The sequence below is a fragment of the Panonychus citri genome, unplaced genomic scaffold (assembly GCF_014898815.1).
Source record: "Panonychus citri isolate SS breed McGregor unplaced genomic scaffold, ASM1489881v1 Contig00103, whole genome shotgun sequence".
NCBI classification, from domain to species: Eukaryota; Metazoa; Arthropoda; class Arachnida; order Trombidiformes; family Tetranychidae; genus Panonychus; species Panonychus citri.
The window spans coordinates 96,745-123,380 of record NW_026515508.1 but is presented as its reverse complement, the minus strand read 5'-3'; the positions used below and the strand labels follow the sequence as shown (position 1 = coordinate 123,380).

At 30.6% G+C, this 26,636-nt stretch overlaps 5 protein-coding genes and 1 long non-coding RNA gene across 8 annotated transcripts; 3 read left to right on the top strand and 3 right to left on the bottom strand.

Moving 5' to 3' along the window:
* Positions 1–7,420: 7,420 nt before the first annotated feature.
* On the bottom strand, positions 7,421–9,662 carry LOC128388842 (POU domain, class 4, transcription factor 3-like). The gene is made up of 2 exons (XM_053348301.1): positions 8,204–9,662; positions 7,421–7,818 (listed from the first exon to the last, which is right to left on the bottom strand). The coding sequence occupies exons 1-2, from the start codon at positions 9,043–9,045 to the stop codon at positions 7,455–7,457; spliced, it is 1,206 nt and encodes a 401-aa protein (XP_053204276.1). The 5' UTR covers positions 9,046–9,662; the 3' UTR covers positions 7,421–7,454.
* Positions 9,663–13,484: 3,822 nt separating this feature from the next.
* On the bottom strand, positions 13,485–16,366 carry LOC128388841 (uncharacterized). Of its 3 annotated transcripts, none has more exons than XR_008325344.1 (5): positions 16,143–16,366; positions 15,714–15,936; positions 15,396–15,541; positions 14,916–15,292; positions 13,485–14,335 (listed from the first exon to the last, which is right to left on the bottom strand). It is a non-coding gene; the product is annotated as an uncharacterized LOC128388841 (long non-coding RNA). The 3 variants fall into 3 exon arrangements; XR_008325345.1 differs by having other exon boundaries at positions 15,159–15,292; XR_008325346.1 differs by having other exon boundaries at positions 15,396–15,533.
* A 920-nt stretch (positions 16,367–17,286) lies between these two features.
* LOC128388840 (meiotic nuclear division protein 1 homolog) lies at positions 17,287–18,303 on the top strand. The gene has a single exon (XM_053348299.1). It carries the CDS (start codon positions 17,429–17,431, stop codon positions 18,038–18,040), a length of 612 nt encoding a protein of 203 aa, XP_053204274.1. The 5' UTR covers positions 17,287–17,428; the 3' UTR covers positions 18,041–18,303.
* Positions 18,076–20,318, bottom strand: LOC128388839 (mitochondrial import inner membrane translocase subunit TIM44-like). Its single transcript, XM_053348298.1, has 8 exons — positions 20,160–20,318; positions 19,874–20,005; positions 19,626–19,793; positions 19,151–19,512; positions 18,704–19,058; positions 18,540–18,629; positions 18,346–18,456; positions 18,076–18,254 (listed from the first exon to the last, which is right to left on the bottom strand). The coding sequence occupies exons 1-8, from the start codon at positions 20,169–20,171 to the stop codon at positions 18,135–18,137; spliced, it is 1,350 nt and encodes a 449-aa protein (XP_053204273.1). The 5' UTR covers positions 20,172–20,318; the 3' UTR covers positions 18,076–18,134.
* A 666-nt stretch (positions 20,319–20,984) lies between these two features.
* LOC128388852 (heat shock factor protein-like) lies at positions 20,985–22,841 on the top strand. Its single transcript, XM_053348313.1, has 2 exons — positions 20,985–21,123; positions 21,364–22,841. Exons 1-2 carry the CDS (start codon positions 21,115–21,117, stop codon positions 22,795–22,797), a joined length of 1,443 nt encoding a protein of 480 aa, XP_053204288.1. The 5' UTR covers positions 20,985–21,114; the 3' UTR covers positions 22,798–22,841.
* A 323-nt stretch (positions 22,842–23,164) lies between these two features.
* On the top strand, positions 23,165–26,467 carry LOC128388853 (hexokinase-2-like). Its single transcript, XM_053348314.1, has one exon. It carries the CDS (start codon positions 24,004–24,006, stop codon positions 25,408–25,410), a length of 1,407 nt encoding a protein of 468 aa, XP_053204289.1. The 5' UTR covers positions 23,165–24,003; the 3' UTR covers positions 25,411–26,467.
* Positions 26,468–26,636: the final 169 nt, after the last annotated feature.

Sequence of the window (26,636 nt, the reverse complement as noted above, 5' to 3'; positions counted from 1 at the left end):
GAAGATTGTTGAAGATAAGGATGAAGATGATTCTCAATATGATACAAAAAGCATAAGCCATTTGAATAATTGAATCAGTTTTTCTTATATCATCTTGTTTCGAGTATCAATGTGTACATTAAATCTGAGAAATCTTCTTATCTTCATCCTCTGTCATCTTATGTCATCTTCATCTCACTGATTCACTCACCAAGTGAACAGAATCTTCCACCTCTCCCTATCATCTTTATCTCGTTATCTTCCAAAGATATAACATGATTATCATGGAACTTGAATAAAAAAAAGGTAACCACGTACTGAGAAATGTTATCCATGCATCTTTACAAGAGATTAAAGTGAACACGATGATAAAGATGAAGATGATGATGATCAAAATGTTATCTGAAATTTATCAATTTCTATCTATCGATTATCAGAATGTTATTTTCACTCCCAGATCTTAATCTCTCATCATTGTTTTTGTATCAATTTTTTGTTCTTATCCTCATCATCTCAGTTTAATCTGACAAAACTTTGTAACTCTGATTGTGATGATAACGATGACAAAGGTACAGATGATGAAATGGGAGCTGAAGATTACCATTTTTATAGGAAATGTTACCTTTGCACCGAGGGTATGAAGAAGATGATGAAAAGGAAGAGAGAAAAGAAAGATAAAAAGAAAGATAGGAAAGAAAGGGAATTGATGATAGCCTATATATTTATCTTCCGGATCGATCTTCATCTTCTACTAACTCATATCCTTATCTTCATCTTGTTCATCAATATCTTCTCCCTTTTCTACTCTCATTTCACATTTTCCTTTAATAATCTTGATATTATTTTTATCCTTCATCTCATTCAGACTCTTTGGGTGTGTCCAGAATGTAAACTGTAACATAATCAGTGAGTTAACCAGCATTTCATCATCATGAACCAGTTTTATCATGAAGATGATCATGAAAATAAAGAAATATTCATAATTATAAGCTGATCATTGATTCATCATGGTCTGGGTCCAATTGGATTGACTGGGAATTTTCAATTTAAGTCTCGGCTCAAGAAAAACTCACTCATCACCCACCACAGATACTCATACACTTAAGGGAGGCCAATGTACCGTTATAATTTTTGTCGCTACAAACTATTCAGCTCCTAATGGTACAATAAACAAACCACTCCAACTGATCAGTGTATCACTTGGGACGTTTAGTTTACATCATTCAGGGAGAAAGAAAGAAAGAAAGAGAGAGAGAGAGAGAGAGAGATGTTTATGAGTAAATTGAAAGTACATCAAAAGATGAGGATGATAAAGGATGACGATGAGGTGGGAGTTGAAATGATAAAAGTAAATAAAAGTTAACTTAATGGCTTTTTTTTGGGTTGTAGGTAAAACGTAATTGCTTTGAAATTGAGTTTTTTTTTATCAAATTAATTTAGGGCAAAGTTAGTGTCAGTTATATTGTAGGAGGGTGAAGATGATGATGATAAGATGAGGATGATTGCATAGAAAGATTTTAAGAGATACTTGAGATGTTATTGCATTGAGAAAGAAAAAGAGAAACTGAAAGTGATGAAAATGATAAAATTAGAGGAAAAAAAAAGCTAAAGAACTTTTTTTTTCTTCTATTCTAATTTTCTTTCCGCCTTCAATTTAATAGTTTTGCTTTTTTATATCTTTGCCTTTTACCGCCATCATCAACATCTCATTGTACTAACGCGTGTTCAAAGCAAATTAATGAACGTACGTGAGTAACACGCGTTTACAAACATACAAATATATAAACAACAAATGACCAACAAACTGATCACCATTACCATTATATCAACAACAAGATACATGATGATAATTATCAACATTTTCCCTACCATTACAATAATACATTTCCACTGCATCTACTAATCATATGAATACAGATTTACCTTTGGTAGAGTCAAAAAATCAATCAACTCCCTTTGGTCACTGTTAATTGCTGGTGATCATAATAATCATCACAATAAATAAACATTAACATTGGAGAGACTGAAAGTTTTTCAATGTAAACATTAATTGTCAATAATAAAAATAATCTTGGTTAAGGTTAATTGTTCAATTTATCAATCAGCATTTTACAAATTGTCTGAGTGTGTGTAACTAACTGTTGGCTGAATATGATCAAAAGTGTGTCTCTTATTAGCTTATTCAACTAATACAATTAAACAGATTAGATTGAACAATCAACATTACAATTCAATTAAATGATAATCTTTTTTTCAAGATTTTGGGATAAAAAAAAGCAAAACTTTTAAATTGTTGGTAACCAGTTGATTGATTTTAATTGTAACCAATACAAGGGTTGCAGGTAATAAGATTTAATCATTGAGCATTCATAAATCACCAATGATGTTTAATTAACAATTTAACATGAGTCATCATCTTTTCATGATGATTACAATTGTAATTGTATTCCAATGTTGATGTGATAATTTCACATTCAATTGTGATGATAATATTAAGATTTCATTTGATTAGTTAACTAACTAACTATATTTATTATTATACTTTTGTTTATTTATCTTGATTGTAATTCATTAATCTAATGTATTATCATGATTATCATGTTGATGATTAGATTGAAAAAAAAACCAATAAAAACTTTCATTGAGTTTATCTTGATATTATTATTATTATTGTATCTGTGTAATAATAATTGTTAATAATTGATTAATGAATACCCTCCCATGGGTATAATAAATACAGGATAAATGTATCTGATCATGATGAATACCCACCATGAAGGTTTATCCATGTATATTGATGTGAGTTTGTTCAGAATGATATGGAAATGGAATCAGAGAAAAAAAAAAAATTTTTCCAATTCAACAATCTGAAAGTTCATCTGATCAATTTTATATGATTCACAAATTACCATGAAAAAAGTTGTGAGTCTGATTTTCAGAGTAAAAATAAACTATTATTATCTCTCAGGTTTAATATATTTTATTCAAATTTATTTCAATCAATTGCCACAATCAACAGGATTATATTCATATCCTTGAAATCAATCAATGAACCAATAATGTATCAGCATCATCATGATAACCCAGTCTGACCTCATCCAACAATTGGATTTGATTTGATTACTTGAACAATATAATCAAAAAAGTAAACAATATTGACTGTATAGCCTGAGGGCAATCAATTGATCCCCAATCATGATGATTTTAATCTGTAAATTGTAAAAGTAAAAAAAAAAATTACAATTACAATTAGTAAACAATGACACGAGTCAATCAATGGACGAAATTGTTACAATTAAAGTTACGGTGAGAAAAACAAAATTAATAGAAAAATTGAAATTTGATTATCAGTTAAACCTTAATTGTAACAATATAAAGTGTATCAAATTTATGAATCAATAACTTTTATATTAATCAATCAATCATTTTACATTTGATATTATTGATAGTTAATGATGACAAACTTGTGAACCTTTGATAATTATGATGATCAGAAAACGTGATCAATTTAATTGTGATTATAATTGTATGTTTGTGTGTGTGAATGAAAACATCAAGATACTTATGAAATAACATCATTAACTTAATAATAATCAACAATATGATCATTAAATATATAAGATGAGTGAACAATTTAGATACACTTTGGTTAAAAAAAACACTAATCATAATCATCTTCACACAAGTTGATTGTTATATTTATCACTTTAATAGTAATAATCAACAATTTAGAAAGTAAATCATTAACTAAACATGAACACAGACAATCAACAGTTAAAAACGCAATCAAATATCAACAATGTTTCAATACAAAGTTAAATCATTAACAATTTAATCTAATCATTAACAGTTAATTCATCACCAAGATAATTTATTAATTGTCATCAACAGGGAGACAGTTATAAAAATAAAAAGTATTGAGATCAGTTTTTCTTGTTACATTTTAACAATCACAAAACCCTTAAGGCCAAATAATCATAATCATAACCTGATTAATTGTAATTAAATCATGATAATAGTATAAAATATAACCTTCAATTTATAGTCGTTGATTGTGATTATCTAATCACAAGGGAATTAGCTTGTTATCATATAAAATCAATCGGATTTTGTTGTATTTACGGATTAATATTGAATCAGATTTGTTTCCTTTTTTTTTATAAATACATTTTATTCAGAGATACAACTTGATACACTTAGATTATCATGTTGATTATATCATCATCATCGTTATCATGATGATGACAATCTGATTCCCTGAAGGGATAATGATGATAATGATGATACATACGATACCTTGAGGCAATATAATCCATTATCAATGGATTTGGACGGAATCATCAACAATAATAATGAAGATAATCATGAAATGGATTAAATTTTTCATCTCCCTTTTCACTTGAACCTTATTTTCACCCATAAATGTAATACATTCATTGTTTACCTTTGGCTGTTGGTGAAAAAATGTTTCCCTGGACATGGGGAAGTTCATACAAACTCTGAATATATTTGAACATTAATGTCATTACAAATTCAAACAAGATGATGAGCAGAGTTTGCTCAATGGGAACTTCAGCTTTTCTGTTTTACTTTCATCTGAATATCAAATTAATCTGATACATGATGATCATGATAATGTTATCTGAATGTTGTTTTTTTCTGCTCCTCATGATAATAGGATTAAAAAGATAATGAGAAAACAAGAAAAATAAAATAGAAAAAGAATCAAAATCCTAAAGTTAGAATTTTTTTCTTCTTCTCTATCATCTTTTCAACTTCTATCCTTTGGTAAATTGTCAAGATACTAATGATAATGATTATCTCATGGATTAATCGAGTAAACAATAAATTGAGAGATTAACCTGAGATTAGATGAAAGTTTAAATTGATGAGGAACAAAAATTATAAACAAAACAAATGGACAATAATGATAATATTATGAGGAAAAGGTTATAACATTGATTAACTATGGAGAATGATGTTAATCAAATTGAGTGAATTGAGAGAGAGAGAGAGGCAGAGTGAGTGATACAGAGGAGTGAGTAAGTAATGATGTATGATGAGAGTTGGAGGGAGGAAAAGTGAGAGTGGGTAAAAAAGTAACAACAAAAACGATATGAAGTGTATATCATCATCTGATAGATTAATAGACTTGGATAAGGCTCTTGGGTCGTGGTTACAGTTACCATCTGCTTATTTGTTGTGGTGGATTCAGAGATGATGATGATGATCATCATCATCAATACTCCCATACCTTTATCATCATTTCAAGGAAAAACTATCAAAAATGAGAGATAATATATAACAAATCCACTCCCATTCTCTCTCTCTCAAGTCAATCATAATCATTATCCTTGTGTGTTGATAACAATGAATATTTGTTGACTTTTTTTGTTCGAATTTTTCTCCCTCCTCATTTTACATCAGGTAATTATCGTCATCATCAGTCATTACAATTCGTTCAAAAGGGTTAGTTTTTTGTGGATGGAAGCTGGGCTATTTCATGAGAATGTAATTCTATTCCATGATGATGATGATGATTGATTCGGCGGAAAGAATTCTCTCTGGGAATTTGAGTCAAACTTTTATACATCGAATTTTTTTTCTTCTGTTTTGTTTTGACTCTTCTATTTGATTGATTTCTGAGAATTTCAGAAGAAGAATTCTTTTTTTTCAGTTCTAATCATAATATTAATACTCCAATCTGATTTTTGATAGACTTTGGATTCCAAGTTTAATCTCACTTCATGGAGAAATATTAATCTCATGATGGGCTATAGGTTCTGACCCAAATAAACTTTGAATGGTAAAAGTTGCAACATTGTTGATGATTTTTTTACCTTTGAGCAAGTAAAAAGTAATGTCCAGTTGGGAGTTGAGAGATTATGAAACTTTGAGAGACTCAGATGATTATTGAAAAATAATAACAAGATGAACTGGACAAGAAGTGGAACAATTTTGTAAATAGAAAATCAGATTGAAAGAAAGTGGGAGTAAATATTATACTCGAGTGATACTCGGTGGTGGTCGTGGTGATGTTATCGGTGGATGGAAAATCCTATGGAAAAGTATATGCTACCTATAAGATGTAATATCACATGGGAGAGAGATAGAGATTGTGACAACATGGATGAAGATGAAAAGATGATAAAGAATTTCATCTTCATCTTCCTAATCTCTCTCTCTCTTTTCGTCATAAGTCTTATCATCAGATTCTCAGCTTCTCATTATTTATCATCATTATCATCATGTTATCTGTTTCTCCTTTTCCGTTGAAACTTTATCCTCTTTATCCACTTTCGTATCAATAAGAACCCAAATTTCCCCATGAATTATCATGTAACTTTCAACTTTTGCTCAAACGCATGCTCTCAGTTCATTTCCATCACCAGCAACATTCAGAATAGTCAGAATTTTCTGAAGACTTATGAAAACAAAGATTCTAATACTTAGAATATGAAAATAATATTAATAATAATATGAATTCGGTTCAATGGATAATCTTTCAATTCAATTTACTCACCACTGAGTTAATCCTTTCCAACTTAATCAGTTATTAATTGAGGAAGGAAAATAAATAATTATCATTAATCGTGACTGAAGTTATCCAATTGAAATCAAATGAGTTTTGTTTGTTTTGGCAAACCAGAGTTTTTATTGTATATTATTGTATTTTGATATTATTATTAAATATCAATTGTCTAATTGTCTTGATGAGTAATTAGTGGTAGTAGTTGTTTGTTATTTGTTAATTGTTATTAATTGTTGTAGTTATCGGACAAAACTGGATCGTTATCATATACATATATTATATATATATTATTAGTATTTATAGTTATGTATATTAATTTGTTTTTTTTTTAATTTTCAATGTGTTCTTATGGCTTCCCAATTATCGGCCTCACTCTGAAACATTTGACATCTCAGTTAGTTGATTGTTGATTGTTGATTTTAATTAATATCCTCTGTTGTTGAGTTAATTGTTATCCAAAAAACAGAAAGAGAGAGAAAGAGAGATAATGAAGGGTGAAAGTGGGTGAGTTTAGTATGAGTAGGAAGCGGAAAAGGAAATAGGAAGTGACTAGTAAAGTAACAGGTAAGTTGATATGGTTTTTTTTGAGAGAGTACCAAAGAGAGTGAGTGAGTTAGTGATGATGATGATGACGAGGGTGAGGATGAGGATGAAAGTCAAGATGATAGAGTTTCGGTGCGAAAACATAATGATCAGGAATTAGGAATGAATCATGTTAGTGTTTTGAATTCTTGTTCTGATTCAGGTTTGGGCTTTTGGAGTTGATGGTTATGAGGAAGGGGATGAGTATGATTCTGGAGAGATTCTGTTGATAATGATGACGATGATGATGATGACGATCAAGTTGATATGATTTCTTGGCTCAATTTTGTTTGATTTGTTATTTGGAATTGGGATCGATGGGATTTGTTTCCTTTTTTGTTGTTTCTTTTTTTTTCGTAACTTATCCGGTCATGTTTCCATTACCATTTACTGCTGAATATTTCATACGCTTTTGTTTCTGCCTTTGATTACAAAACCAAACTCGAACCACGTTCTTTTTAAGGTCAAGTTTCTCGGCGATCGCTGCGATCTTTTCACCGGAGGGTCGAGGTTGAGTGGTGAAATAAGCTTCGAGACAGCGTTTCTCAGGTGTGGCTATTGAGGTTCGTTTGCGTTTTTTATCACTTGAGGGTAAAACACTTGGACAATCTTGAGGTTCTCGACTTCGAACTTTTCTTGCTTGAGCTTCAGCCGCTTCCAGCCAGGCTTGAAGAATCGGCTTTAGGGCAACCATGTTATTGTGAGAAAGTGTTAGTGATTCAAATCTTCACATTTAATAAATATCCAAAGTTGAAATGAGGATAAAATATCGAGTATCATCAATGATGATGATCGATCATCAGAAAAAAAGTTGATGATAGAAGAGGAAAAAAAATTTGAAATTAGTTGAAATTTAATAACATGTAACATATACACAATCTCATATCAATATCACTCCCTTGGTAATTAAATGTTTAATCAACTGGATCAATCGTTGAACAATTAATGTGTCAATCATACTCAATAGTGAACCTGTGCTTATGGCCTCAGGCAAAATTTCAACACAATATCAAAGATTTTGTCTCGAAATATAAATTGTAACATGACAACGTGAGAGAAGTGAAAAAAAAAGTTCTAAGTCGAAAGTTTGAAATCTTGACTGTTACTCACCGACAAATTGTACTCTGTGATAATGATCCCACTCCGGGTAACTTAAGATTAGCCAGTGCTCGGCCCACATCGGCTTGGGTTACACCGAGTTTAATGCGACGTTGTTTGAACCTTTCGGCAAAAGCTTCGAGTTCCCTTGGATCGGCATCTAAAAGTCCTGGATCACTGGGAGTATGATGAGGTGGAGTAGAAGTGGTAAAGGCATGATGATTGTGATGATGATGATTCGGTGTGTGTACCGTTGGATGATGATGATGATGATTTGGATGAAAAGGTGATTGTATTGAATGAGCTGCAGCAGCGGCAGCAGTTATTGGACTAGCGCCAGGATGATGATGATGATGATGATGATGAAAACCAGGTATCATCCCATTAACTAGAAAAGCTTCTTGATTATTGTATGAACATTGAGATGACAACTCACGAAGTCCATTAACTGAATTCCCACCACCACCTCCTCCTCCTCCTCCACCACCACCAGCCCCTGGATGAGGTTGAGGCTGCGGTTGATTGGGAGGCTGAGGTGCACCCGGTGAACCACTATAATCACCAGGACTACCACCATTTGAACCACTTCCTCCACCACTAGAATTGTTATTACCACCACCACCACCTCCGACTCCATTTGACCCTCCACCTGCACCATTTGAAACGCCGTTTGCACTTCTTGACCCTCCATTGTTACCACTGTTTGAGGTATTGGTGCCACCGTTTGTTGAACCATTACCTGTAGGTGTTGTCGACGGGGTGGGCAGTGAGTAATTAAATGAATTCCAATCAATTGAACTAGAGGGATTGGCCATGGTGAATAAACAATTTAGGACACATTCTCGGTGAGACATTTAGATTCACATAACACAGAGTTGGTTAATCCAATTAAAAATAAAAAGGAACTCGATTAAAGTTGATTTTAAATTTGATACAATCAAAAGTGTAACAAGTTGACAGAAAGTCAATTATCAATGAACAAACAATTAATTAATCATTAGAATATATATTAATTATTGACACTAACCAAATTAATGACATTAAACATAATTATTAACCACAGTTAATTGTTAACCAAATTAAATTTAAAAGCCATGAGTTGATTGTGTTTGATTTTTACTCCAGAATTGAAAAGTAAAAAGTTGAAAAATTGAAGTTAATTATTTTTGCTTGTTGTTTAAATCCAAATAACGGTGAGTTTAATTGTCATTGTTGTTAAAATAAAGAAGATGAAGAAACTAAATTTAGTTGATTAATGTTTTGATTTGATTGTTGCCATTTAGTTGTTTATTCAATGGGAAACAAAATCATATTGATAATAAGAAACAAGATTAACTGGAGCATTTTCATTGCCCATGCGAATCATTTTATCCAAAGACAACCTCACCTTGTATATTATTAACCAATCACAATTAAGATATAGGGTTTCCACTCTCTCACTCTCTTCCTCTTCCTCTTCATCTTCACCACCACCCCCTTTCCATTTTATCTTCATCATCATCTCAATCTCTCTGTGAGTCTCTGTCTACCAGTTTCAGGTTCAAAACTCAGGTAAAATCACCAAGGGAAACTTGAAATACATGGTTGGTTACTTTATCCTTTCAGAATTTATCATCATCATGATTAAGAATGAATTTTGAAGAAGATGAAAAACAAAATCAAATTAATTGTTGAATTTTCTTTTATTTCATTGAACAAAGTTGAATAGTTTAATTAGTTTAACATGATTCCAGTCGATTGATTGAATTAGATCAATTCAATCAGCTGATTAAGATGATGTAAGAACTTTTTTTCTTGAATCTTATTGATATTGAATCTTTAGATGATAATGGTTGTTTATGGTGGTAATTAATTAATTTAAGGGTTAGCTTATTGATTGGGAATAATATTTATTGTTAATGGTTTGAAATGATGTGTTAATGATGTGATTAAAACGTGAAAGGTAATAATCACAATGATCATTAGTTAACAACAATCAAAAATAAATAAAGTGAGAGAGACAAACAACAACAACAACAACAAAGGATTCAAGAGTTAGTATCATGATTATCATCATCATCATCATCATCATGATAATAACAATGAACTTATCAGTATAATAAATAGTAAGTGTGTAATATAAATGACAACGGTGACAATCAGATGACACTCACAAGTATAATATAAAAAAAAGTACTCGCCTTAAATGTAATGATATATAAATTACCGAGGTAAATGCAATGAGAATGATGAAAATTTAGTTGAGACAATCATCAAGTTTTGAACATGGTAAAGCCATTTACCATCATCATTGTTATCATCCTCATCATCTTCATCTTCATCTTCATCATTCTCATTGTTATCTCATTAAAAGAGTGAGATGAAACCTTGTTGACTTTTCATCCTTCACTTGCCCACACCCTCCCACTGCTCTTAATCAACTGATGACCATATAGACACTCAACCTTTGGGTAAAGTTATTGTTACATGGGAAAGAGGAAGATGAAAACTACTGAACAGTTATAGAAGATGAGGATGATAAGATGAAGATTCTCTCTCTCTCTCTCTCTCTCTGTCATTTTTTGTCTCTCTTCTTCCTGATCCTTCATCATCTTCCACTTTGCTTCCAGAATACAATGAACTTTATCCTCCTACTTTCCTCTCTCTCTCTCATCTTTATCTTCATCCTCATCATCATGAATATAGGACTTGGAGTGTGAGTTGAAAAATATATTTTATGACAAACGATAATAATAACAATCGACTCTGTATCTTGACAATTAATCTGATTTCATTGGAATTGTTTTCTAATCATGATAATCAGATCAGATTATCAGGTTAACTTATTTTTTTTTGCTGCTTCTTTCAGGTAGCAATTTAAATTTACTTTTTGTATTATATAACTGTAATTATTAAAGTCTACCATTAGTTTCACATTTTCACTGGTTAATTAATTGTATATTAATTAACTTGGATTCTCATTGAACAATAAGTGATAATTAACTTTTCTTTTGATTTGAAACAATAATAATAACAATGGTTAACTTTCAATTGAGCTTTAATTAACAGTCTAATCTACACTTTTCAGTTAATCATCAGTTTTCACAAACTAACAATTTAATTTATTAATCATTAATATAATTAATTAACTATCTTTTGTTGTTATTTTTCATGTTTCATTTTAAATGAGATTTTAATTGTTAACATAATTAATAGCAATTTAATGAGATACACATAATTATTTATATATTTTGAATCAATTGTTGATTGTTATTCAATATTACAATTTGATTTGCATTATTAATCAATCAAAATCAAAATCAAAAGCCAAGTAATAGTTAAATGTAATATTAATCAGGTAACCAAAGTTAATTATTAATAATCAAGAGGGAAAAAAAATTAAACCAAAAAAAAAAACTAATAATCAAGATTTTCTCAACACAATTAACCAATTATTATTACGATTATCAAGATAATCAACTGGATTAACTTGGATTTGATTGTTGTCGTTATTTTTTGATTATTAATTGTGACTCTTTGATTAACCATCATTATGATATTGATGATTGAATTGAAAAATATCAAGTGACAGAAAAAGTTAAAAGTTAATCTCAAGTGAATTGAGTTGAAACTTGAACAATTTAAATTGTTGTTGATTATGATTGAGTGTGTATAATATTGTCTTGTATTGTAATTACAATTTAAATCACAATTGGATAGTTAAACATTAAAGTGTAACAATTAGGATTGTAATTGTGTATGTGGTTAAATATAAATAAATTCACAATGTTAAAGGTATTAAATTGTAAAGGAAAATGAAAAAAAAAATTGATCAACACAATTGGTTTTAAAGTTTGTTTTTTTTTTCAACAATCAATTTAATGGATTAATGATTTACTCTTGCTTTATGATGATCACATCATGATCAGTATCATAATCAAGATGATGATGATGATCAACGCGAAACATGATTAACATCCCAAAGGATTACAATCTAACAACAATCAAATGTATTCTGACTTAACCTTATGTTATAATCTAACAATGATAATGATGATAAATAGTAAAGTTTTTGGAGGTGGGATTGAGGGTGGGATTGAGGAAGGAAGGAAATGGATGAGGGTGGAGTGGGATTGAGAGTGGGGTGGGTGGAGGATGAGGAAGAGGATAAATAACATTATGGTGTATCAATGGACATCAACGGAAACAAATGATGATAATTATCAATGATCAACATCCCTTGATGATTAAATATTGTTACTATTAACAAGATATAATGATCAATATAAGGTTAACTTTTTGTTCATTCATATTGAAAACTTATATTTATATTTATTAATACATTTATGGAAAATAATTAACTATTGTTAACAATTAACTCTTTGATTGTTATGTTTATATATGTATGCATGTATATACAATTTGTTTATTTGTTTAACAATCAAATTAACTATTAGATTAAAGTTTTCATTGGACATTGGTCATTATCATTATCATGATTATTTTTATTAGTATTATTATTGTGATACAATTGTAATTGTAAGGGGCTAAAAGTTAATCAAATTAAATTAACTAGTATATCAAGATTAATATAAGAGGGTGGGTTGAGGGAGTGGGAGTGGGTGATGGTGGTGGTGGTGGTGGTGGGTAAGTTGTATATATATATTGTGACAGGTTATTATTGTATTGTTATCGTTATCATTGGGAGGAATTGTAATGAATTAAATTGTGATTAAGATTTATTATTATGTATCAACTGTTTGTTAGGTATAAATGTAATTAGATTGATTATTGTTATTAGTTAACTTTTTTTTTCTTTCATAATTAACTTTGAGAAGAGAGAAAATTAAACTTATCATTGTTACAATTTGATTAATTTCAATTTGTAATCAAAATATAATGGACATTGAATTGTTTGTATCTCTTTGGGTTGGGAGTTTTTTTTTTCCTTAATCATGTTGATTGTTACTTTTTGTTTTTCCATCGTAATTATTATTATATATTTGATTGTCCACCCACGCACCAACTCACAACGATGACCACGAAAAGTCAACAGTGACCTTAATGATTTGAGATGAGAAATTTGATCATCTTTTTCATGATTATCGATGAAAAAAAACTCCATGTAACTGAATTATTGAATATTCGGGATAAAGTTTCATTCATTTTGAAATCAATCACAACAATTAAAAGGAAACACTTGTGATGGTAATTAAAACCTTAAGACTGATGATGATGATGATGAGGATCAATAATTAAACAGATTCTAATATAAGAGGACAATCAATAGTTAATCATTTGAAATATTTGCTAGTTAATGATTAGTAAAACATTAAGACTTTTAATTACATGTATATAACATTGGATCATTAGAAGAAGGTAAATTTCATCAATGGATTGAAGCAAGAAAATCATTGCAACAATTAACAGTTTTAGGAACCAGGAACGGAACAATTTAACCAAACAACAACAATTGTTGAAACTAATTCAAGGAGGAAAAAGCTTTCGGTAACAATTGTAATATCAACAATCAATCAACTATCAGATAGATATACATTTATAATCATCATTATGAGAAAAGGTAAATCATCATAATGATAACCAGATGCTAGTTAATTGTTATCATGTTGATGATCATTATGACAACGCCCTGGGAGTGAATTTTATTATTTCCTTGATCATTTCAACAACAATTTAATATATTAAGATGATAATTATCATGATAATCATTAACATTCAACATGATTTGTAAGGTAAACTGTCAGATTAGTTGATAAACCAAATAACCAATTTAACCTTGGCCTCGAAACTTTTTGTTTTGTTTTGATTGTTTGGATTAATTACTTTCTCATTGAGTTTAACCAACCGAGACAATTAAAGATATTATCATTACCATCATCGTCATCTCATGGTGATTAGTTTATTATCCTCAACTTTAAATGACCTCTCCGATTTTGCTTTATCGATATCGTGAACTTGACCAATCTTTTAAGGTCAATCTATGGATTTAATTTCTCATCATTATTATTAGAGTTAATTGTTGGTTTTTACTTTAGATTAATTTGATTCGATTGTTGCGTTAATTGTGATTGGCTTCTCTTTCCATCCAGTTGATTGTTAATTTTACTCCCAGGTATTTAATTGCAATTCCAATTTGATTGTTACCTAATAATTAGACAAAGATAATTGTAAGTTTAGTTTCATAATTTATAACTAATTGTAAAATGATTATGTTTGATTATGATGATGATCAAGTCTTTTTTGATTAGGTTAATGAATTGATTGTGAGTGTGTCTGTTTGTAGTTAATATTAAATGAGTGTAGGACAATTAACAATATCATTTACTGTAATTAAATATCAACCAGAAAGTTTTACTATTAATATTTTTCACCATTTTATATGTTAATTGTGTCACAATTTAACTTGATTGTTAAACACTGTTGTTGTTCACATTTTATGATGACAATATTGATGTTGTTGATTATGATGATGATGATGATGATGATGATGATGATTGTTATCCAATATCATGATTGATTATATCTCAAGGTGTTTGTTGTTAAACTTAATTCACAATGGAAGCTGAAAATCAGGTTAATCATAGGAAGACAAGAATCAATTTAATTTTGATTGTTTCGATTTTTTCTCTTCTTCTTTACACTTTGACAATTTGTCTTTTGAGATTTATATTGTCCATCCATCATAGTCAACAATCATCATCGTAATCATTAATATATTAATCACCTGACTGATTGTGTGTCTTTTTTTGTCATCGTTATTGTCATTCTCTCTTTTAGTTTTTTCCAACACACTAATCAAGAAGTTGGTTTAGTTTTGATTGATGATTTGACGCAGAAAATAAAAGCTTGATTGTTGATATAATTGTTTCTCCAGTGCGTTGTGTGGTTAACCTTTGATGTGTTTGTGTTGATGATGATGTTGATGTTGAATAAACATACAAGCCTAATGTATGTTTACCTTTCTTACCTTGATATTATTATGATTATTGGTAATTTTATCTTCTAGATTTAATTTCTGATTGGATTTACAGTTTTTTTTCCTCCTTGATTTGGTTTGTTCAAACAATCAAAATGATCAGAGATGATGATGATGATATAGACCTAATAAAAAAAAGATAATATTAAGATGATGATCAGTGGTTAGTGTTGGTTTATGTTAAAAGCTAATATCTTGTTAGAGAGTCAACTTGTTATGAGTTTTTACCTCAATCATGAACAATTTTTCTTTACCCATTTTAGAAGATGATTCAGAATCATGATGATGATAATGGCGGAGGTTGAGGTGGTAGAGATGATGATGAAATTGTTTCTGGGAGATTTTCCTTCCAATGTGAATCTAGAACTGTAAAACTTGGAATAGAAAACGTAGCTCATACTAATGACCAAACCTTTTCTTTTCCTTCTCATCTTCATCTTCTTTCTCATCTTATCCTCTTCCACTTTGACTCATTTCTCTCTCTCTCTCTCTCTCTCTCTCTCTCTCTTCTTTCTCTTCTCTCTTGAACACATATATATAACTTACCAAAGAGTATAATATAATAATATAATAGAAAAGGAAAAGATAGAAAGAGAGAAAAACATAGAAGATGAAAAGAAAAGGTAGAGGATAAAGTGTAGAAATAAAAAGAGATGAGAAGATGATGATGGTAAAGATGATTGAGGTTTGAATTTTGCATGAGGATGGAAAAACCTTATTTCCCTGTTCGATCCAAGAACCAAAAGACGAGAGAGCTGAAGAAAAAGACCTAGGAAAATAAAGAAAGAGAGAGAGAGAGAGAAAGAAAGAAAAAAGTGAGAATCCATCCCTTGAACAAATTTTCTTCCATCATCATCATCATCATCATCATCCTCTTATGAGAATATACTAGTAAACACAAAAGCTTAAATTCTGTTGCTTGATAGCATATAAGAGGTTTTAACACAACAGCGATAGAGAGAAGAGCTTAGTTACCTTCCCCTTCCCTGCATCATGTTGTTGTTTACTCATTTTCCTCAATCTTTACAGGGAGAATCAGAGGAATCAGAATAGAAAGACACTGAAAATATGTAACCCTATAACCTTACGATTAACAAGGTGACTGGATAAACTTTGTAACTATAAAAGAAAAGAACAAAAAGAGAAAATAAAAAATAACTTTTCTCAAATTGAGAATCTCAATTGGAAGAGATAAACAAACGAAATGAACAATTAAAAATTAGAGAAAATGAACAAAAGAAAAGATTAAAATTCTTTTGGCGCCAAATTTAAAATGAAAAAGAAAAATTGATTTGAACAATTAATGCGGAAATTTGATCATTTCAACTAATTAATTCGATTAAACTTATTAACCTTGATAATTTTTGAGTTTTCTTAATCATTAATTAACTTGTTAAATTGTGAAGGAAAAACTTGAGTCATGGTGAAAATGATTTGGAAAAAAATTCTCTTCTACTTTTCTTAACCTTCTCTCATCTTCTTATTATTATTTATCTAACTGTGATTGTTAAATTCTGACATGAATGGAGATGGAAAAAAACTAAATTCCTACTCACTTTTCATGCTAACTTCATGGTGTATAGTTTATTCAGTGATATCTTACTAATTCATTGGGGAAACCTCATTAATTATGAAATGACTTTATTCATAATGAATAATAGTTTCTCTTCATCCTTTTATATTTACTGATTCACTCATTCAGATATCATTGAGTAAATAACCTTCACCAAGGCCATTTGAAAATAAGGTCAACAGGTTGATTTTATCATTTCAACAGAAACTTCAAACTTTAGGTGATAATCATTGAAATTAAATCGAAATTCATTATTTAAGTTACATTATTTCAAATCGAATTTTCTTTTCCTCTTTTTTTTCTCATTTTCTTCTTCCATGCCAACAAAAAGAGTCTTTTTGTCCAATTAACTTCTAATTCTAGATAATTCTAAATCGAGATTACCTTTTTTTTTCTATTCTCTTTATCTTTTTAATTACTTTTCATTTTTAATTTAAAGAAGATTACGAACTGTAGGTTAGTTTCCATTCGCTAGATGGCAGCAGGTTCGCTGTTCTCTGATTGGTCCGTTCGGTTTGCCGGGTTTCGAAAATTTTTTTATTCTCTTGAGTTTTTTTTCCTTGAAGAAAATTAAATTTTCTCATTTTTAAAATTAGAATTAAATTTGTTGTATTTTTAAGGTAATTAATTTAATTAGAATTTATTGTTTTGTGTTTTGTGATTTGTGTCGGTGATACAATTGGTTGAAATGAGTAAGAAAGGTGGTCTTTCTAAAGATGAGAAGGCTCGTCGTGCTTTGGAATATCTTTCTAATTCTAAAAGTGTTTTTCAATTGAAAGAGTTGGAGAAAATTTTACCCAAAGAGAAGGGAATTGTTTCTCAAACTGTTAAGGATGTTATTAAAGCTCTTCAAGATGATGATCTAATTGAAACGGATAAGATTGGTACGTCTACTTATTTTTGGGCTTTTTCTTCTAAAAGATCGGAAACGTTGAAGAAAAAATTGAAAACCGATCATGAACGAAATGAAAAATTGAAAAGTGATCTTATTGAGGTGGAAAAGGAGCTAAATAAAACGTCTACTGATGATTTGGAAGAACGTAAAAGTAAAATGTTGGAAGTAACCAAATTGACCCTTGAAAGAGATCAACTGAAAGCTAAATGGAATTCAGTTAAATTCAACAATCCGGAATATGTTGATGAAATCAATGGTGAAATAAAAGTGTTAAAAAATGAAGCCAATCGATGGACAGAGTATATTGAGGTTATACGTGATTTCTGCCGTAACAAATTTAACGTGGAAACAAGTCAATTTAACAGTCAATTCGAGTTACCAGAAGACTTTGACTACATCGAATGATGGTTTTCTTCAATACAATCAAGAAAAAAGTATCATTTGTTAATTTACAAAGAACATTTAATTTTATATTTTTAGAACTCAAAAATCTACATAATCATAACCATTGTTGTTGACTATTTGCTGATAAATCCAAAAGTCGCCAAGCTGCTTTAGGATTAAGCTCTTCTTGATCTCGACATAATACCCAAACATAATGGAATCTAAGAATCGCGTTCTAATAAGACAGAAAAGAAAGGAATAACATCAATTATTAATCACTTCAAGTCAATTAATCTAATCAACTTTTTTCTCACTACAATACTTACTGGATCTCCTTCAACTACATTTCCAGAACCATCTCTAACACACATAATTTGCTGAGTTTGAAATGTAATAATCAATACCGGCCCTTGCTCCATAATTTGTCCCATAGCAAGCTGATGGAAAAAATGAAAAGAAAATTTTTGTAACAACAATTAACATGGTCATTTTGTTCAATCACAAACGAGAAATTACTTACATCAACATGGGAAATATCTAAAACTTTGGAATCCATTTTATATCCTAATTTGATTGCCGTGTCAATTGGAACTTTTAATCTACTGAAAGCCTATGGAAAAAGAGGATTGGAAATGTGATACAATTAAAAGAGCAATTTAATTAAATCAACTTTCAACTGCTTACCGATTCATGGCACCAATCTTGTAATATCTCTAAATCACCTCTAACCATGGCTTCTAAAATATTTGGTATTATGTCTACTTCACACTCTCTTAAAAACGCTGCTTTATCAAAGTTAGGATCCATCTTACAGATTTCGGTTAAGGCCTCGGATAGTTCAGTTTTTCGGAAAACACCACCAAACATTTCACCCAATTTGTCGGTAACCAATCGGGATGCACGAACAATTGGACTGTCACTTTCATCGTATTTCATTTTCCAATCGAAAACTTTGTTCACATATTGATTGTTTTCTTTGAAATTTTCCCAGCTTTTGTACCATTTAGAGTCTTTATGAAGTTCAACTCCAGTCGCTTCCCTATATTTGATATAAACAAAATATCAAATTAAAAAATTGATTATCTAATCATTGGATTAATAACTAACAATGGATGTTATTATAAAACTTACGTGTTAGCTTCAATTGGTTTGTCGTCAGTGTTTAATTGCTCTGTTCGTTTACGTAATTTTCTAGGTGGTTGATAAACTCTAGGTCCAGATACTGTTACATCATCAACCTCTTCTTTAATCGCCTTTACACCTTCACTTACAGCTTTAAATGCAGTTGCATCTCCTAATTGTTGTCCTTGTTTAGCTAATTGTTCCGATGCTGCTTTCGCTTGTTTAACAAATTCCTCGCTAACTTTAATACCCTGTCTTCCAATGTCAGTCTTACTCGCTTCCTCAATTGTTTCCTTAAATTTATCTTTCAACGATTTCAATTGTTCTTTAACTTTCTCAGATCCTTTGGTTGTTTCTGCTTCAATGGCTTCCTGGAAAATTAAGACAAACAACAAAATTCAATCAGTTCAGATGTACAAATATTAGTTAAATTTTCGAATGATAATTTAACCGAAAAAAAGAATAATAAGAATCATCAACTCACAAACTTTTCTCTAGCTTTTTTCAACGCTTCCGATTCTTCCAATTTTTGTGCTTCTTCTCTAAACTTTTTAATATTTTCCTTCATCTCCTTATTCTTGGCGATCTCTTGTTTGATGTTGTCGAAAACTTGACCAAAAAATCCTTTCCTCTCAGAGGAAGATAAATATCTCTATAAAGAAGAAGAGAGAAAAAATTTCAATCACAATGATCAAGAATAATTTAGAATATAAAAAAGAGACAATTACTAACTTTATGTACACAATAAGTAAATCCATCAACTTGATTCTGTTGACTAATCACCGATCTTGTTAAATTGTGATGGTGTTGATGTTGATGTTTGGCGATTGTTTGATAGTAACGACAAAATTGATTATAGCGAACCTAAAAATTGTCAATTTGGAGAATGTAATAAGAGAATAATTAAAAAGATTAATAAAGAGAAACCGGCAAAAGGCATGGTAATAATGAGAGAGAAAAAAACACCAAGGACATAAAAACGAAAAGAGAATAAAAAACAAACGCAAATTACACTTACGACATTGAACATGTTTGACTAATTCAAGATTCTCCTCTAATTAGAGGATCACAATACCATTGATGAGAAAATAAAATCACAATTTGATTATTAAATTGATTGCATAAGTTAATTGAAAGGAATAAAAAAAATCATTTCTAACCAAAGATAAACATTCAACTCAAATGTGAGAAGAAAAAAGAAAGAGACTTTTTTTCTCTTTCTTTTTTTTTCTATTGCGCGAAATTTGAAACAGCGAAAAAACAAAATTTTTCTTTCACATTTTTGACTTATCAGAATTAATTCAATTCTCTCTCTATTTTATTTAATCTAAATTGAGATAAATTTTGATAAGCAAATTTAGTTTCAATTTGAAATCACTTTAAATGTAATAGTTAAAGTGGAAAAGTTTCTAAATCAAATTGACTGAAATTAAAAGGAAATTAAAAGTCAAGTTAATCTTTTGGTCTTTAACTAATCAACTTGATCTTAATACCATTTGATTAGGAATAATTAAGTTTATCATCAACAATCAACTTGTTGAATTCCAATTGAAAGATTTAATCAATGAGGAAGTTAAGTTAATTCTAATTTTCAATATTCGATTTTTGATAGAAGTAAAAAATTCAAGTTCTAATTGTGGATCAATCATTTGGATGAAACTAACAGTTTGTAATAATTTGGTTCATTTCATAACCTCTAATTAATTTCTAATTATGATAAAGGAAAAATTAGACTAATTAATTGTAGAAAAACAAAATTAAATTTCTTTTCACCGAATTCGGGAAATTTGGATTCGAATATCAAGAAAAAAGATTCCAATCCCAATTGGATCCTAACCGATATTCGGGTCTAAGTTGTTTACCTTTTCTCACATCAACTTACAAGCTATTTACTTATTTGTTAATTGAACAAAATTAATCATCTTTTCACTTGAGTTAACCATTATTTTGTAATTGTGGACCTTTCAGACACCATGTCAACGGTGAGTACCCTGAAAATTTGTCTAATTGTCTCTAAAAATGAATAAATAGCCAACACCCAATGATACAAATTTTTCATTTTCTACAAAAAAAATTTTTCTATCTAATCATTAATTGGACATGAAAGATCAACGCCATCTATTGAACAGATGATTTCTCTTGGTTTTCTTTATATAAAAAAGAAAATAATTTTCCATCATCATCACTAATTGTCATTGTTTTCTTGTTCTTAAATTGTTCAGATGGATGGATCATCGGTCAATGTGCCTGCATTTCTAACAAAACTATGGAAATTGGTTGAAGATCCAAACTATGATAATCTAATTCATTGGTCTCAAAATGGTAAAAGTTTTGTCATCAGTAACCAAGCACAATTTGCTAAGGAATTGCTTCCCTTATACTTTAAGCATAACAACATGGCCAGTTTTATAAGGCAGTTAAATATGTACGGATTTCGTAAGATTACCAGTATTGAAAATAGTGGCCTAAGAGCGGAAAGAGATGATATAGAGTTTTACCATGCTCACTTTGTTAAAGATCAAGAGGCCTCATTGGAACTGATCAAACGGAAGATTAAAACACCTTTACAGGTTTCAGCAGCTAAAAGTATTGATGAGAATGAAGTGAGACATGATGATGTCGGTTCCATTTTGGTTGACGTTAAAGCAATTAAAGGAAAACAGGATACGGTTGACAATATATTAGTTAAAATGCAGAAAGAGAATGAAGCTCTTTGGAGAGAGATAGCAATTCTCAGGCAACAATATCAGAAACAACAACATATTGTTGAGAAATTACTCCAATTCTTATTATCCATTGTTCAACAAAGAGGAATAGGAGTTAAACGTAAATCACCATTAATGATTGGCCTTGATGAGACTGGTGATACCGAATCAGAATTTAGTAAATCAAAGAGACCAGCTAAAGAAGGTGATGAACAAACAATAAATACATTAGAGAAATTTGGTCCAACCATTTTCGATGTTTCCGATGATTTTATCGAAGCTGAACTGGAAGCAGCAGCAAACAATTGTCCCATAATTGCCGCTGAAGAATTAAGTCCATTAACAGTTCACAATACAGATAATTTAACGGATAATATTCTAGTCACCAATCAATTAGATCACACAGATACAGTGGATAACTTTTTCGACCCACTACAATCAGTAATTGATCAAAACATGATGACAACCTCTTCTCCATCATCATCTTCTAATAACAACAACAACTTATCCAATATTGAATCTGTACAACAATTAAACACTGACTCATCTTTAAATAATCCATCAGTGTCTACAAGTAATATGATTTCTAATACAGAATTGAGTCAATTAACATCAGCTCATCCGGAAAGTTTAGTGGAAAATATTTTAGACTCAAACCATCACCACCACCACCACCATCATCATCATCATCATCACCATCAAATAGATGACACTGATAGAGATGTGGAATCACTTTTCGATCCACTACAATCAGTAATTGACCAAACACTGATGACACCCAATAATCTAACCAATACTGATATGGAATCTGTACAACAACAATTAAACACTGATTCATCTTTAATCGATCCATCAGTGGGCACAATTAACATAGAAGCGCTTCTCGATCCAACAATCCAATCTGTTATGAATTCATCTTCATTAAACGGTCTATTTGAACAATTACTTTAAATTGTAAACATTATAAAATTATAAATAATCAATCATCAAACTAATCCTTCCTGTGTCTAAATTAATTAACCAAATTAATCCTAATTTCCCATTTCTTTTTTGTCTTTTTGTTTTGTCAATTTTTAACTAAATCCCGTGTACAAACAAATCAAATTAACCCAACAGGATACAACAAACAACAACAAATTACAAGTATTAAAATCACACAATCAAATCCAGTGTCTCAAAGCTTGTTAACTGTTTAACAATCAATCAATCAATTGATTATTAGTTTATATTTATCAATCACAAATCAACAGCCAATCAATATAACAACAAAAGTCAAGGTAAGATTAATGAAAGTAAATCAGTGGATGTAGTTGCTTTTTTTTCATGATGATTAACAATTCAAACAATTACAACAATTACTACCATGTAATAATAATATTCAGCCTTGTACATGAGACATGGTAACTAACAACAATAATCCCCTTTAATCAAAGAGTAATCATCAATAATCAACAAACGAAATGGATGATAACTGTTACATCATCAGGTTTCATTTTCCCTCCCAGAGATTCAGTTTTACCCTTTTTCTTATCATTCAAGAACTTTTATCTTCCACTTTCTCTGTCTGTCTCTCTTTCTCTCTCTCAGAATTCATGATAATCATCAGTTCCAAGTGAAGGTTATACACTGAGTCGCCTGTTATTATTTCATCACCTTTTCTTTTTTTGGGTTATCTCCACTTACTGAACCAGAATTTTTCTCTGTCTATTTGTTTCTCTTCCTCTTTCTATGTTTCCATCCTTTCTCCCTGCGCAGGGCTGACCTGGATTCTATGGGCTAATCTTGAGAGAGGAAAGTGAAACTGTTTTCATTTCACTCTTTATTTACATCTCTCACTATCAGTGTTTTACAATTAACTAATTGTTGGCCATCATTTTATTTTCTCCTCTCATCTTATATTCTAATTTCCACTACGAGAACAGATTAATCCTTTAATCACTTTGTTTCTGTGGTGGTGGTGGTGGTGATTTATTTGATTCTCTTGAGTTTCTAATTTTCTTTTGTCAAATTGTTCGGTGTTTTTTTCTTCTTCCTCCTCACAAATCGTTAATTCTTACAAATCTGATCTGACTTGGTTTCCATCTTATTTGTCAATTGTTCAATCAAATATTTTAATCATCAATCGATTAGATTTAAATCAATTGAAAGTATTTCATCATGTCTTTACTACCGAAAACCCCATCATTACAATCTGACCTTTCACCGGAGGAAAGATTAGCTCGAGTTAACTCAATAACTTCAGGACTCGAATTGAATGACGATAAATTGAAATACATCATGAATTTACTGGAAACTGAATTCAATCAAGGATTATCTAATGAGAATGATGCAACAATTAAAATGTTACTCACTTATGTTCGAGATATTCCCAAAGGTAATGAGGTCGGTATGTACATGGCCCTTGACCTTGGTGGTACCAATTTCCGAGTGTTAACTGTTGCCCTTGATGGTTCTCGAGCATCAATTGACACGGAAACCTGTGAGATTCCCGCTAAAGTAATGATTGGCTCAGGTCGTGATCTTTTCGACCGAATCGCTGATTGTGTTTACATGTTTATCCGTTCGAGAAACATAACGGTACCTGTGCTACCAATCGGGTTTACTTTTAGTTTCCCATTGAGACAAGAAGGACTCGCCTCGGCTAAACTGATCCGTTGGACTAAAGGTTTCAAGTGTACCGATGTTGTTGGTGCCGATGTTGTCGCTCTCCTCCGTGAGTCACTTGAAAAACGTAAAGGTGATTGTAAGGTAAAGTGTGAGGTAGTTGCGGTCATTAATGATACCACCGGAACTTTAATGTCCTGTGCTCATCGTAATCGTGAATGTAGAGTTGGACTGATTGTCGGCACGGGTACAAATCTTTGTTACATGGAGAAACTTTCTCGAATCCCTAAATGGAAACCGCCCAAGGGTGATGATGAGAAACCTCGAATTGCGGTCAACTGTGAATGGGGTGCTTTCGGTGATAATGGAGTGTTAAATGAGATTTTAACGGATTTCGATCGTCAGGTTGACGCGAATTCACTTAATCAGGGAATGCAGATCTTTGAGAAATTAATCTCTGGTATGTATCTTGGTGAACTTGCCCGTCTAGTGCTTTTACACCTTCACCGACAGGATCTTCTTTGTCCTGGTGTTCCGGTTCCAAGTATGTTGGTGGTCAAGGGCGGATTCTCAGCGAAACATTTATCTCGAATCGCTTCCCGCCGAGAAGATTCAATTTACAAAGTTTTCACCAAAATTGAGACCAAAGATTTTGATTCGGTTGATGTTGATATAGTGAAACATGTCTGTGATCTGGTCGCTGAAAGAGCCTCAAGACTCGTGGCCGCTGGACTATCGGTGGTACTCAATCGTCTTGGACGAGAAAAAAAGACAACCATTGGCTACGATGGGTCAGTAATGAGATTTCACCCCTTCTTCCGGAAACGAGTTGAACAAAAGATCAAAGATTTGTGCAGATTTCCATTTGACCTCATGTTGTCCGAAGATGGGTCAGGTCGAGGTGCTGCCTTAGTCGCCGCTATTGCTTGTAAAAACTTTGACCCAAAGATGAAAATCTAGAGAGGCAAACAAATCGAAAAAGAAAACAAAAAACCCGAATGTCCATCTTATCATCTTTTATCATTTCTCTCATTCTCCTTCTCTTCTTTTCTTCCTCATCAATTCGAGAATTTTGATTTTCCCTTTCGATTTTTAGTTCAAATTGTCATTCTAATCATTTTGTCGTTTACAATTTTGTGCAATTGATTATTAGTCATGAAAACGCGAATCAACCAATAGCCAACACCGAAACACACACGCACTCATCACCCAAACATCAACAATCAACAAACAACGAAACTCATTAACTAACTAATTAAGATTATCATCAATTACCTTTGAATGCCAATTAGCTTGTTGAAACAATTTACAATCATCATCATCATCATTTGACAATTAGCAAAAATTACCGTTAGGTTAAAATTACAATTACTAACATCTAATTATGGTGATGATGATAAACAAATGATTATACTAAAAATGATAACAATTAGTTAATTCAATTTAAAAGGTTAACCTGCCTGATGATTGCCCTTTTTTTACAATAATCAAATACATAAATAGATGATTATGATTATTTTCATCATCGTTTTTAATTGTAATAATGATGATGACGATGATCACATGGTTTGGTTGTTAATTAACTAATTACTTGCGTTTTTTTTTGCAATTTCAAATCCAACAAAAACTATTTTAAAAGATATATTAATTGTAATTGTAATTAGAAAAACAAATTTGTAACTTATATTAACTAATTGCTTTTAATTGAAACACTAGAAAATGAAAAAACAACGATTAATTTTAACAATTAATCTGATTGCATATAATTAACTGCTGATACTTTTATTGGGTTAATTGTGATTGACTTAATTGTCACCTAATTCATCAGTAATTCATTGATAATATTATTGTATTTATCGAGATTGAAGTTAATTTTTAATTCTTCCTCTTAATTTAATTTCTATTTTAATTGTTAACTTGATTGTGTTTCCATCAATTGATAATTGTAAACCTGTTGTCCTTTAATTGTTTTTAATTTAATTTAAATAATTTAGTCATAAATTATTTTCCCTTTTCATTGTTAATTGTTACTCTTAATTTAAAGTTGATCATATAATTAATATCATTTCAATTCTCATCATAATATCAACATTTATATATATTTTAATTGCAATTACAATTGCGATTTTGATTGTAAAACAATAAACACACACAATTAAAAATTAGCTCAATTAAAGTGTAAAAAA